The following is a 15,624-nucleotide window of genomic DNA, read 5'->3' as shown; positions in this document are numbered from 1 at the left end:
GACTCATCACAGGAGACCCATACTAACTTTTATACACACAATACCTATTATACCTCTCTTTAAACTCATTCACTGTTGTGGCAACAGTGAATGATGTGACCCTGCACCAGAACACAGGGTCACATGTACTGCTGTGACCCTGTGTTCTGGTGCAGTATGACTCTTGATTCTTTGCACCATAAAAAATCAAACAAACAAATCTGTTCCCCCAATCACCACTCTCCAAGCAAAAAAATCTAATCCACATACCCTTACTAACCACATTCTTACACAGCTTCTGGGAGATCCCTAATTCTATTATAATACTAAGGTCACATAGACATGGTTAAAAAAATATTTAATGCTGATTAAACTAGAGATATTTCAATTCATATATTGTGAACCATCATCAGTGTATTACAGTTGGAAATTAAAAATTAAACACCAATGGTCACTGTCAATAAACTGAATTTGTTGCAATACCTCAATTTGTTGATAAAGTGAAGGTATCATGATGGGATCTCCAATTTCTCATATCTTTGTTAACTTCTGTTTCAAAAAATTGGAAGAAAAAAAATTTTTCTTTCAAAACTTTACATATGGCTTCACTATATGAATGATGTTTTTGCTGTTTGGAATAATTCACGTCAACTGCTAGTAGCCTTTTATAAAAATAGGACTATATCTTTCCTAAATGTTCTTATAAAAAGAGATTGGATGGTTCCTTGTCAACAACAATGCATGAACTAAAATGTATGGGTGGTCCAATGCCTAGCTACTTACCAAGTTTGCAGTTATATCTTAATTAAATAATTTTTCAACTGTCTCTACATATGATCCTAGTATTATAATGAATAATGCAGAGTTATCCCTCTCTGTTTGTCATAAATTGAAAAGTACTGTTGTGTCTGTCTTATAAACCTCCTTTAGTAACTTATTAGTTTCTATGATGCCACTCTTTTCTGCCTATCAACTGAACTTTGCAACCAACATATCTTCAAATCCTTCTGAAAAGGGGCATTCATAGACCTGTCACTGTCCTGATCACTTGCCTCCAGATCCTCTCCTCCACCACCTGATCCCTAAGAAACGTGAACAAATCTGTGCACAGCAGTCAAGATGCAGCTGAATAATCACCTTATAAAATGAGATCAAAATCTCCTTATCTTTACTTGTTAGTGTTTTTCAACATCCAAGTAATTCTTTGAAGTGTTTTTCTAACTTTTGTAATATTGTATTTTCAGGAATACAATATACAAGGGTGTGCTGAAAAGTTGTGATAATCACCATGAAAGAATTGAAGTAGAGCCATGTAACTTACATATTATTCTACATATTCCCCACCAAGTGTTATACACTTTAGTTATACACTCAGCCTCTATATGTGAGTTGCCATTTGTGAAGTTACTTCATATGCAAACTTTGTTTGCTTACACTTGGATAAAGGGTTAAATCAAGAATATAATTTCTTGGCCTCTTTAATTTATAGTGTTATGCACTTGTTACAATGCTGCTGCATCATTTGCAATCCTCAGAGAAAAAAGTCTTTCTCTTGTTGCACAAACCAGTCATTTTTGTTTTAGGTGTTTATCAGAACTTTTCAGCACCCTCTCCCCCCCACTTTGTACAATATGTAATCTTTTCATACCAGACTGCATAACCTTACATTTTGAAACATTAAATTGACAATCATTATCCTCTATCTACAATGCCAATTTATTTAAACCATCCTGCAGGATATCTACATCACCTTTATCTACTACTGCCCTTCCCAGTTTTGCATCATCAGCAAAGAAACCCCCCCCCCCCACATGGCCATGCTACCAGCTTCATATCCATTCCCATTTGCTACAACTTTTGTAATAGTTTTCCATGTGGTTTCCTGTCCAATGCTTTTACAAAATCCAGCAGTATCAGTGTGGAACCATTTCCTTTTCTACAGATCATCTATTAAGCTTGAGCTTAATTATTAAGCTTATTATTAAATTATTAAGTTTGAACTAACACACCATTAAGCTTGAGCTGCATTGTGTAGTTTGTAGAGAGCTTTTGTATTTTGTTCTGATGGAGCTAGTGTAATGTTAGGAAACAAGGCAGGTGTTGCAATCAAACTTCTACAAAAATTTCCCACTGTTGTGATTTGGCATTGCGCTCATCCTTTACACTTAGCAAATGATGATTCGATAAAAAACATTAAAGAAATAAATCATTTTGAAATATTTATGGATAAATTATATGCTTTTTATCATCAATCACCAAAAAATCAACGAGAATTAAATACGATTGCAAAAGACCTTGGTATCAAAATTTTAACGATCGGTCGTGTGTTTGGACCACGATGGGCAGCTTGCAGTTTACGAATGGCTCTTGCTTTGTGGAGAAATTACCCAGCTTTATGCAAGCATTTTGCATCGAACGATAAATATAAGGGCTTTTTAAACCGACTTCTCAATTTGGAATTTTTAAAAGATCTAGCATTAATGATTAATATATTTACACAGTTACCTTTGCAAATAACTGTGGAACTGCTTTCAACACCACAATCATTTCTCTACACACACTTACTTGTCCCAGGGTTGGCTGAGTCCACATTTGACTGCATCCCCCCCCCCCCCATGTAAGTTACTCTGATTTTGCATTTCCAACCTCTCAATGAACACTTTCTCCAAACATCTAACTCTAAAATGATTCAAATTCAGTTCATAAGTCACATACAAGCCGCATTTGTAAATTCTTAGTGAAATATTTTAATAAAATTCATTGATTAAATTGGAGATATAACTAACAACATATAATATTGAGGCTCAGGGCTGCATCAAGATGTGTGTGTTTAAGAAGACTGCTAAAAGTTATGTAATTTTTTCCTAATTTTAATTAATAATATTTAGTTAATTTAATGTAGCTTTTTATTTTTATGAGCATATGACTGAGTGTTCAGATTAAAAAAAAAAACTCCTTTCATCCATCAAATTCACTCCATACATCTATAAGCTGCACAATCTTCATACTGGCCTTTCAGAACTCACAATCTACTTTCTTATTTGCTTCTATCAGCAACCTCTCCCATATATTTATTCATTGCACATTTCTCACCATTCAAATCACCAGCCAAAGCAATCAATTTTCATTTCTTTCCACTGCAGACTTCACTAACATACTTTATCTCAGTACCTAAAAAACATACTTTTGTCACTTTTTCAATTAAGCACACTTTTTATCATGAAATCTTGATAGAATACTTCCTCCTTCCTCATACTTTTATACATGCATTTTTCCCATTCACTTATTTGTTTATTCTCCCTGCTGTTGTGCCACACACCAAAAATATTCAAGTTAGATGATTTATTTTCAAGTGTAATTTTTAGTTATTTGTGATCTAAAACTAGATTTTTTTTTTAATTGGAAAGAAATAAGCGAACAGAAAGATAATGACAATGCTATAAGAAATAATGCAAAGCATAGTAACAAATATTTGATAACTTACAGTAATTATGTCCACTGTTTTCCTCTCCATTTGCACTAGTTGGCTCACTTTTAACAACTGCATTTTTTGTGCTATGTGCTTGTTGCTGTCTGGAAGCCACAACATCAGGCATCACAGCATCAATTAAAGAAAGAGATTCTATCATTCTTTCAGACCCATCCTAGAAATAAACCAATATATTAAACTGTCCAAAATGACAAACAAATGTTTGCATTTGTAAATTCTTAGTGAAATATTTTAATAAAATTCATTTAATAATGTGGAGAGATAATTAACAATATATAATATTGGGGATCAGGGCTGCATTAAGATATGCATCTTTAAGAACACTGCTAAAAATTAAGTAATTTTTTTCAAATTTTAATTAATAATATTTAGTTAATTTAATGTAGTTTTTTTTGTTGTTGTTTTTATGAGCATATGATAGATTGAGTTATTCAGATTACAATAAAAACTTATATATTTTTATTAAGTAGATAATTGTCGGTATGGTGGGAAAGAGTAGTAGAAGAGTGGTGACTGAGATGTCTTTATTGGGTTGATTAGCTGGATGATGAGTAGTTCAGGATAGGTCATACTGCATCAAACTAAAGGTTGCAGCAGTACTCAAGGTAAACAGATAAATTAGTAAATAACATGCTATGTACATACAGCAAGTTTTAAAAAAAATTAATAAAGAAAATCAGTATCTACATATAAATAGAATTTATAATCAGATGTGTTTGTATAAATTAATTCTTTTTAAAAAGATAAAACTATTTCAAGAAATGTATCCAAGTCTGATAAGATATGCTCGAGTATATATGGCTCAGTCAGTATAGTAAAAACTTCATTCTTTTCTTGAATGAAGTGTTTCCACTCCACCAGAATGTAACAAATGGTGAGGCCCATGTTGCATTATTCACACACAGGTGAGTCATTATCCCTCAATAAATAAGAACGTTTAAGATGTCTGTGAAGTACAAAAAGAGTAGCATGAACAACTTCCTCTCTTCTGTTTCTCCACTGAATTGATTGTCAATGCTTAAATTCAAGGCTTCATCTGGTGCAGTTTATTTGCCAGTGCATCTGCCATTGAGTTATTAGCTTTGATCTTTTAACCTGTTGGTAGCCTGCACAGGACTGATAAACAGTACCTGGAAAATGTATGAGCTGATTAGCAGCTGCATCTACAGTTGTCTGCAAATACAGTCTCATTTCCCTTAATTCCAATGTCACTGGAAATTCAGCAGAGCTGAATATCAAAATTGAAGCCATTCAATTTGTACAGCAGTTGCAGAACCCTGCAAAGCACGGGATGTGAACTGTACACAGGAGACAAGACGGCCTGTAAAAAACTCAATGAGTCTATATAAGTTATATACTTTAGGTAGCAGTTTTCTTTTTTTTAATGGACAAAAGAAAGCTGAACTATATATAACTTTGCAGTATAATTGCTGCAATTGAGTGCGATCTCACTGGACATGATAAAGTCCGGAAATACAACAGCACAACCAACCGAGGAATCAGATCTTGGACCATCAGTATAGATGGGAAGAAAATCAGAGTGTTCTGCTCCATGCACATTAAATAACTGCATGTAGATGGAAGAAAGAGTGTATGACATAGTAGACAGAGTGAGAGGGTGAATGATGGAGTGCAAACCTTTTCCAGAGGAATGCTGTGATGTTCATTTTACACAAATTATGGACTCTACAACTGTGTTTTAAATAATTATTTTAATTTCCTGATGTTTCAGCCTTCATATTAAGGGTCATCTGGAATATACACACATATATATATATATATATATATACAGAGACAAGCTATATTACATTTCACATAGTATGCTGAAGAGATAATGATTTGATCAACGATTATTCTACTGGCCTGACCTCTAGTGAAAATAAAATAAAATAAAATTACAATAAATAAATGAAATAAAATAAATTAACTACATCAAAGCTATATTCTATTTAAGACAACATGAGAGAGATTCTATTTAAGACAACATAAGACAATATAGATAGTTTTGATACAGTGAAAATGATGTCCTAATTTAACATGACAATTGTTATATTAGATTTATGATCCTGGATTACCTATGGTTCTATTTAAAATTAACTCTTAGGGAGAAAGGCTAAGTTGGTATAATATGTGCCTTCCATAACCTTGGGATTTTTAGACCATCATTATTGTTAAGATTATGGTGACTGATAAGAATCTCACAGGCCTCCTTAAATTTACATTCATACCATGCTTTGGTGAGATGTAAACAACAGGTGCTTTTCCAGTTAATTCTATGTCAAGTGCTCAGAGCATGATCAGAAAGACCAGCTTGACCATAGTTATTATATTTAATGTGTTGTTTATGTTCTTTTTTCTGATAGAAATTATGCATCCTGTTTCCCCTATATAGGGCAAATTGCAAGTGCAATGAATATGGTATACTCCAGGGTGGGCCAGTGGAGGGAGTGGATCCTTGAATGAGCTGAGTAAGTTCTTTAATTTTGCAGGAGTTGATCTTTGGTTGAAATGTTGGGAAATTAAAATAATTATTTAAAACATGGTTGTAGAGTCCATAATTTATGTAAAATGAATGCTGATCACCGTGTAATACTAAAGGAAAAGAATGCTGCGATGTTCAATGCAGGTAAAGTTCTCAAGATTCATGCCAATAGCTTGCATAACCCTTTTAAGACATATCAAAAGGACATATGGCAGACAGATTTGTGTGACATTGAGCTACCCAAAGCAGAGAAAAGATATTAATCCATATAGGATGTGCTGGAAGTTTATTTATAGGGCATAGTAAGAGACAACTGTTTCTATCTTACTGCAAGAGCCAGTTCCTTTGTTTCAACATAAAAAGTTTGAATGAGTGATGTGCAAAAAAGCACCAGTAGCTTTCATTATAACCTGATGATGGATAAGATCCAGCCATTACAAGTTACTCTGCCTTGCAGAACCACAAACTTGAGACCTATAATCCAACTTCGAAAATATAAGTGCACAATAAAGATGAAGCAATGAAGATCAATCCAAACACCATGACATTCACTTCATAATAATACTTATGTTATAACCAACACCAAGAAAAAAAAAACAGATTTATTAAACTCACCAATATTTCACAGTGGGGGTGATTAAAGGTCAAAAGCTATCTAACTGACAGGAGACATCCACATAGCTTTCAAAGGAATGTGGAGAACCGAACAGGGCTTCTGATCTAATGCTCAATTCTCACCTTCTCGTGGTGCACCCTGTTGGGTATCTACCTGGGTACTGAACAGACGAGGATGGGCTGGCAATTTGGGATTTAGCCAATCAAATTGTATTCTTATTGGCTTAAACAAAATTTTCAAATGAAGGTACAACATGACAGAATTTCATGCCGGCTGGGGCATCACCTGGTTAAACATTATTTAACCCATTGTTTTCGCCAGGGAACCAGGGCTAACATCAAAAAGTCAGCTACTGGAACAAATCCTAAAACCAACCCCCAACTAAACATCACCAGAGCTCAAGATTGGTACTATCGACATAAGAAGCCTGAATGGCAAAGAAATGGAGCTAGCTGAGGAATTGAATAAGTACCCAATTGACATAATAGCAGTGACTGAAACAAAAAAGACAAAAACTGGTGAGATTTTTCTGAGCAATAAACACAAAATGTTATATTCAGGCAATGACAATCAAGGAAAAGAATGAGTAGCCATAGTATTCAACACTAAGTACGGGGCTAATATTCTTGAATGGCAGGCAGTCTCAAGTAGAGTGATGTGGACAAACATGAGAGTGGAGAACTGGACAATGAGACTTATTTGTGCCTATGGTCCCACAGAAAGTTCTACTAAAGGTAAAAGTAGAGGAATTTTTTGAGGCTTTAGAGAAAGCAACTGACACAATGAAAAAGGAAAAGTTGGTTCTTGTTAGGGATCTAAATAGCAGAGTAGGAAATGATTGTCAGACATACAAAACTATTTTGGGAAAATTTGGAGAAAAGAGCAAAGCTAATAATAATGGCAAATACCTGTTGGATTTCTGCTCAGGACATGGACTGGTTTTTATTAACACCATGTTCCAACATAAAAATGTTGCACAAATTCACATGGAGAGAAGAGGCAAGGAACAAGAAAAGTTTCATTGACTATGTTATTGTTGACAGTGATGTTTTCCCACTGGTGCAGTGTACAGAGGATTTGAAATTGTAAGTGATCACCATTTAGTCTTGAGCAGGATAAAATTGAATTTCATATTGAAAAGAAGAACATGTAAGAAAGTTTTAAAGTGAATAAAAGTAGAGCAGCTCTCAGATGTGAACTATAGAAATACACAAATATTATTCAAGAAAAAGTGAAAGAGTTTGAGAACAGGAACCAAACCTTGGAGATTCAGTGGCAAGCCGTGAAGAAAATACTGACTGATTCAGTCAGAGAGTCATGTGATGAGGTTGTCTGTATTATAGAAAAATCAGAACTCCATGGTGGACACAGGAAGTTAAAGAGGCAGTGAAGGAAAAGAAGAAAGCATTTGAAAAACTCCTGGCAAATAAGTCAGCTTGTGCTTTTAGAGAATACAGAGACAAATGTAAGAAAGCTAAACACTGTGTAAAACTGGCTAAACAAAAGTTATGGGAGGACTTTGGCAAGAACATGGTAAATAAATATCAAGAAGGTGGCAAGATATTCTGGAGGTTGTTGAAGAACTCAGAAATGGAGGAAAGAGTGCTGTAAAAGGAATTAGAGATGATAAAGGTGACATGAAACCAGGAGAAAAAGATATCCTTGAAGTATGGATAAAATCATACTTGTAATTACTTCGAAAAATTGCTAAATGAAACAAGCAGTGATGAGAGCACAGTCGTATGCAGTCAGGAATACATATCCAGGAATGCGGAAAGGCAACAGGAGTAGATGATATTTGACCAGAAATGCTCAAGTATGAAGGTATAAAAGTCTTACAGTGGTAGGGCCGGCCATCTCGGGGGTGCGGTGGGTGCAATGCACCAGGGCCCCACGTTCGAGTGGGCACATTCGGTACTCATTTGCAGAAACGTTTTTTCTTCTTCTTCTAATTTTGCTTATAACTAAAGGGATTTTATCGACAGGATTTTAGGGGCCCCGGTAATAATAATATCTCTGTGTTTATTATATTAGTGTTTTGTGTTCAGTAAACGTTATGTTAACCTGTTATATTTCAAATGTGTTTCTTTTTGTTTTCCTGTGCCAAAATCATTTGCAAGCAAGAGGTTTGACAATACGTTTATTTTGAATCCTTTAATTTTTACCTTTGAAAAATATTTTAGGGCCCCAAAAGGTTTCTTGCACCCGGGCCCCTTTATGGAGAAGGCGAGCCCTGTACAGTAGCTGCACTGCATAGTTCAGAAGGATTGGACAGAGGGACGAATTCCACATGATTGGAGTAGATTTCTCATAGTACCCATATATAAAAAGGGAAATAAAACTGAATGTGTGAGAATTACAGAGATATTTCATCACTGAGTGTTCCTGGTAATATATATGCAAGTATACTTGAGAAACAGTTGAGAAGGATTGTGGAAGAGAAGCTTGGTGAAGAACAAGCTGGATTCAGGCTAAACAGAGGCTGTCAGGATCAGATTTTTACTTTATAAAAATAGTTGAGAAATCATGGGAATATAACAAAGATCTATATTTAAGTTTTGTAGATCTGGAAAAGGCATATGACTAGGTGCCAAGAGAGAGAGAGAGAGAGAGAGGCTATTCAAAATGCTACAGTTATATGGTGTTAATAGGGCATTATATCAAGCAATACTTCGTCTTTATTTGAGTTGTAAGTCAGCAGTTAGAATTGAAGGAAGTGCAAGAAGATGGTTTAATGTTAAATCCGGTGTCAAACAAGGATGTACATTTCTCCCTCTGTTATTCATTATCTATATCGATCACATTATGAAGGAAAGTGGTATGAAACCTGATATCAAAATTGGAGGTGTTAATGTCAGCTCTTTGCTTTATGCGGATGATGTTATACTTCTAAATAAATCTGATACAAGTCTACAAGATTCCCTGACTAAATTGAATAACTGTTGTAATAAATATGGTATGACGGTCAGCATTAAAGAGACAAAGACAATGAAAATAGGTAGAAATATGGAAAATATCAACTGCATTATTAATGGAGAACTTATAGAACAAGTAAAACATTTCAGCTACTTAGGCACGATTTTTAGCGAAGATGGTAAATTAAATATGGAAATAGACAACAGAATCAACAAAGCTGGTATGGTAAGAAGTCAACTGAATAAATTTATATGGAATAAGAGAGAAATTAGCTAAATCACTAAATTAGCTGTATACAAGACAGTGTTCAAACCAATTTTAACTCATGGATCTGAGAGCTGGGTTAGATGTAAAATACTTGACCAAAGACCAGAGACTGCAGATATGAGATTCCTGAGAAAGATTAGGGGCATGAACAGATGGCATCAATGGCAATATATTAAAAATGAGGATATTAGGAAAGAACTTGACATTGTCGCCATCCAGCAATGCGTTAGCAGAGCTAATCTCAGGTGGTATGGTCACTTAAATAGAATGGGCAAGGAAAGATTAGCAAAACAAGTGTTTGCTGCCAGGTTGGAAGGAAAAAGACCTAGAGGAAAACCAAGATATAGGTGGATTGATACAGTAAAAAGTGCCGTAGAAGACAGAAATATAAGACCTGATAATATTGGAGTCTTTACAGTAACAGACTGATTTGCAGGAAAATCGTAGATAGGAAGTTAGTAATGCTGTAAATTTTTCATGTAGTACTATCATATCCTGTACACCCCCTTGAGGGTATATATCAGGAATTTGATGATGATGATATTTCAGTTATCAATGTTGGGTGCCTGTCACAGATAACTGTCACAGGCATCCAACATTGAACCTAATGTCTTCACATGGCTTCCTCTAGGGGTCAGATAATTATAAAGTTAATTTAGAGAAGTCTGGCTATTAGGTCTTGAAATAATAATCTCCCACGATCTTTGGTAAATTGATGCAACCATACTTGTTGAAGTTGGGAGAATGCTTCATAGCTGATGCTGATTCTAAGAAAAGCCACTCATACCTGTAACAACTTCTATGTAATGCAGGTGTTTTTCTCCATCTGATCTTATGTGAAGGAGTATCCAGAGAATAGTCTACCAATTCCAACTTGCCATACAGATGATCTACCTATCCTATCAGTAGTCCTAACAGGCACTTAAGTACCCATGACCTTTCCAAGTAATCTTGGACTTTGCAACTGCAATTCGAGGATAAGATAGTTATCCCTATGCCTCTTGGTGTGTCCTATGTCTACAGATGCGTGTGTTCATGGGGACGGTTTGCCAGTTCTGGGGAATGAAAAACATGAATTTCCAGGTGAAAAAACCCTCTATATTTGTATGAGACCAGCTAACTGACCTTTCACTGAAAGAGACCACATAAAGGTTCCTCATGTTCCTTCAGAACACACGCAATTTACAGACAAAAAATACTAGTTGTGGTGGGCGGTACATGGCATTGAAGGGGATGATTGGTAGTAGAGGTTCGGTGTAGTGGTTGAGACAGTTGTATAGTAGATGTCCTCCCGCGATAAGTCTTCAGACTCCTTGCACAAGCTATTCATAAGATGACATGGCAAACATTCTAATGTTATTCAGTTGCTATAAATCTACAATCCTAATCTCATTATGTTAATTCAATCACATACAACACAAAAGACTTCTTCCAAACAATCCTTCTTATTCCAAAAGGGGTTTTAACTATCTAATTAGAGTCTGTCCACAAAGTTCTTTAGAATAATGTTCATAATTTACTTTCACAAATAATTTTCTCTCTTCTATGGGATTTTAACCACAAAATAGAGTAATTCTACTTTACCGAACTTTTTCCGACGTCTTTCAGCACCACGTGTACGTCTGGTTAACTCTTGTTTATTGGCTGTCCTTACGTCAGCATAATTATCTCCATAATTACTGCCGATCACAGACTCGATTTTTGCGTCACAGGAAACATCTCTATTCCTTTTGATGGAACTTCTCTGCGAGGGCTCGATTCTGCTAGGGTTGGAAATCTCACCTTCAGCTCTGCGTTGAATCCTACAGCATTCTCAGGAAAACTCACCGCCCAACATCATAGCACTGACGCTTCATCCCCCCTTACTCGAACTACCGGCTAACTTCCTAACCACAAACCAGGAAAACGATAAGACAAGAGAGCTGATACGGTGCTCATCCCCTTATATTCTTAGATCAAGCACTCCCTTTTTTTTGGAGTCCCTTTTGCACACGACCTATATCTTTTCTCCCCTTGGGTTCATCCCTTGCTCTCCCCTTTGCTGTTATGCTCTTGTATTCATGAAATTCGCGTCGATGTACCTTCCACATAAGCTATTGCCGCCGGCGTTATGCTGGACGAGTGTAGTTGTATACCTTCTAAGAATTGTTACTAAATCTCTATCTGGAGACTCACAATCATTCTATACAGCTTAAGTGAGGCTTAAAATAAATTAAATTATTTCCCTTTTAAGACATTCTCTAATTTGATCTTAATATGATCACAACAGATTAAATACATGGTACATAAGATTAATGCAATTTTATACATATGTGAAGAAGTTTCACTTTGGTTTCAGCTGATGTGCAGGTATTTCTCTTTGTCTGTGTAGTTTAGTATGTTAGATTCTGAATGAATAATTTCTTTGCAAGATTCCTTCATTCAGGATCTAACACTCACCAAGCCAGGGATATTTGTTCAAATATTACATAAACTCCTCATCCCTCCAACACCCAAAACACAGGATCACAGCAAAAACATTCCCATTCCATATGTTAAGGATACATCAGAAAAAGTAACCAAAGTTCTTTGCAAATACGATCTCCATAGCACTTTCAAATCTTTCATTCAACTAGCTACTTTTATATGTTCTCCTAAGGATCGACTACATCCTCTTGAACATCTGGGAGTGTATAAAGTTCCTTGTTCTTCAAGGTGGACATTAACTGATCTACCAGACTATACAGGTTAGCCTACTTTATACAGTCTGGTAGATCAGTTAATGTCCACCTTGAAGAACATAAAAATTACACCCGAGATCATCTATATGGATGAGATCACTGAGACTACAAGATTGTGTTCCCCAATTTACCGTTATTGCGAGTGTTTTTCCATCGAAATTAACCATCAAACGGAAACCTAATAGCAGGTGTCGAGCAGCGGAATACTTCAGTACAACCTGTAAGTACTTATAGTGTATTAAAATAGCTATCCTTCCCATTCAAAATCAGCCAAGTGTAAGCACTCATGATGCCTACCATACGCAGCAAAGATGGCGGCAGCAAAAGCCAACGGTGAACGAGCACCACATGCCTCGACAGCACAGTGACATTGACCGCCACAGAGAAAAAAGGGCACATATACTGCGAGTTCTGTTGCCACTGGCTGCACACCTCCTGTGCGAAAATAGACGAAGCTGCGCATAAGCTACTTATCGAACTTAACCAGCCGTTCTTCTGCTCACTGTGCCTTCCTTCGGTAAAACAATTTCTGAACACAGGTAAACGTGTCGAAAACCTCGAACAGCACATCAATGCTTTAAATGAAACTTTTACCAACAAAATATGCAGTTGAAGCTAAGCTAGAACAAATTGAAAACCAACGCAATGCAAGCTCCACTCCACCAGTGAAAGAACTTCGCGATTTAATCGTATCAATGGTAAGCAAACTGATGGAAAACAGAAAATCATTACAAGAGGACATCAACAAACTAGCCGAAGAATGCAACATCGATCTTAAGAATATTGTCAGGTGCCATCGTTTCGGGCCTATAAATAAAAGGAAGGACAGGTTAGGTTAGGTTAGTACTTTAAACAGTGCAAACTTTCCGCGCCTAGTAAAAGTGACTTGTGACACGCCGGCAAGCACATCAAAAATAATAACAGCGATCAACAACAAGTTTAAAGACACCTGTCCCCAATGGTGCATATGTGCACAACCGGACTTATCATTTGCACAAAGAGAACAAAGACGCCAGTTTCGAAGACAACTTGAAGAAAAACTTCAAAATGGTGACAACAGTTGGATCATCGACTACAGACAAAATAAACTGGTGAAAAAACCAAGTAATGCCACTAGCAGCCACCACGGAGACCAACATGCAGGCACCGCATAGGAAATGTGCAAGACCCATGCAGTCCAACATACGACTCACAAAACCCTACACATCCACTTCACCAACATCTGTGGCCTAAACTCCAACCTGAATAGTGTCCACTACCACCTACATTCTACCAAACCCCATGTACTCCTCCTGGCAGAAACTCAAATCTCACCTCCCCCCACAGTACGACTTATATCAACCTTCCAAATTACTCACTCTTCAATAACTTTCGCCCCGAGGTCTGCACATACATCCACTCTGAGATACCTTGCCAGAGAGCACCCAACCTAGAATCACCCCCAACTTTGACTTTCTTTGGTTGAAAATATCCCTTCCCCACTCAGTCCAATTCATCTGCTGTCTCTATCGCTCCCCCAACGCAACCACCCTGAGCTCTTTAATTTCCTCTCCCTAAAAGTCGACTTTCTCCAATCCCACTTTCCCAACAGCAAAATCATCCTTCTAGGAGATTTTAATGTCCACAACACTAGGCACTATAACAGTGCCAAGCGAGACAGCCTCTGCAATTTCTATGCTGCATTCCCATGGTTGGACTATTGCTTCCGGCCTTCCAACCCAAACATATGCACCGAGCTTATTACCAAAGAGCAGTTCACACAGCACTCTGAACTGCCACTCCCTAACGTGGTTCTCCAAAAGATGTGTCAAAGCTGTAGAGATGAAACACCAGACATACCACAACCGGCTGAAATCAAGAACCTCATCCTCCTTCAAAGCTTACACTGAAGCCAGTAATAGATGCAAAAAAACAATCAACGCTTCCAAAACAGAATTTGAATGAACAAAAAGCAGGAAACTAGCAGCCTGTCCAAATGGTAGCCTGCCTTTTGGTCTCTCGCCAAAGCAATTGGCTGGATAATTGAACTTCTGTCCAACACTATTCCCACCCCTATGGATCTACTGCATCATCACCCACAGAAAAAACCAATCTTCTGGCCTCATACTTTGCTTCAAATGCATGCATAACTGACGATGGTAAATGTCCCCAACCATTCCAGACACCCAACATACAATGTCCCCTATATCCTTTTGCCAGGATGAGATCAGAAAAATACTGTCCAAATTAGACACAAAAAAGTCTCCTGGCCCTGATGGCATTCCCCCAATTGTTCTGAAAGTTTGTGCTCCAGAACTGACCCCTAACCTATGTCACCTATATATACTCCCCTACTCCACTGGAATCTACAAACTGGAAACTGGCCTATATTCAGCTCATTCCCAAGAAGGGTGACCAGTCACTGCTATCCAATTGTCACCTTATCTCGCTTACCTCAGTCCTGTCAAAAGTAATGGAAAAAATCATCATTCCCAACTCCTACACTATCTTGAAGACACTCACCAAATAAATGACCGCCAGTATGGATTCCGCCACTGCCATTCATCAGGAGATCTACTCACATATGTCACCCATCTCTGGACAAATGCTATGGAGAGGTTTGGCGAATCTGAAGTGGTTGCACTAGATATCTCCAAAGCCTTTGAACCGGGGCTGGTACAAAGGCCAACTAGGCAAATTTCCATCATTCGGTCTGACCCAGGACTTCTGTAGGTGGACTGCCAGTTTTCTGTCTGGATGCACACTGTGTGTGATGGCAGACGGCTCCCTATCCTCTCACCACTCAATTAATGCTGGGGTCCCACAAGGTTCTGTCCTCTCACCAACCCTCTTCCAGCTATATATCAATGACTTACTGCAATTGACCTCCAATCCAATACACAGTTTTGCAGATGACAACACACTACACTCCTCGCTTGCATTTGATAAGCCTTATCCTACACAACTCACCTCAACCTACAGAACATCAATCACTACCACCCTCAACTCCAGTCTCCAAGCCATCCTACAATGGGGTTCGAATAACCTCATAAATTTCAATGCCAATAAAACCCAGTTCTGTACTATTTCCCATAAAAAAGAACAATTTTTTCCCAGTATCCTTTTTGACGAAACCCAAATTTCCAACAGTTTGAGATCTCGCTCCTTGGACTCA

General features: G+C 37.2%; 1 protein-coding gene across 5 annotated transcripts in view; it reads right to left on the bottom strand.

Annotated features, from left to right (window-relative positions):
• Window positions 1-15,624, bottom strand: part of ebi (transducin beta like ebi) — a 253,321-nt gene that overhangs the window by 163,790 nt on the left and 73,907 nt on the right. For all 5 annotated transcript variants that reach the window (XM_090412349.1, XM_090412345.1, XM_090412347.1 and 2 more), the window contains one exon: window positions 3,464-3,623. In XM_090412349.1, the coding sequence (XP_090268475.1) occupies window positions 3,464-3,608 (145 nt within the window). In that variant the 5' untranslated portion in view covers window positions 3,609-3,623. The remainder of the gene's footprint in view (window positions 1-3,463; window positions 3,624-15,624) is intronic.

Source organism: Typopeltis vanoorti, chromosome 22 (genome assembly GCF_054136105.1).
Source record: "Typopeltis vanoorti isolate ZY-2024b chromosome 22, IOZ_Tvanoo_1.0, whole genome shotgun sequence".
Taxonomy (NCBI): Eukaryota; Metazoa; Arthropoda; class Arachnida; order Uropygi; family Thelyphonidae; genus Typopeltis; species Typopeltis vanoorti.
The sequence above is the reverse complement of the archived record's forward strand: the minus strand, read 5'-3'. Positions and strand labels throughout refer to the sequence as shown.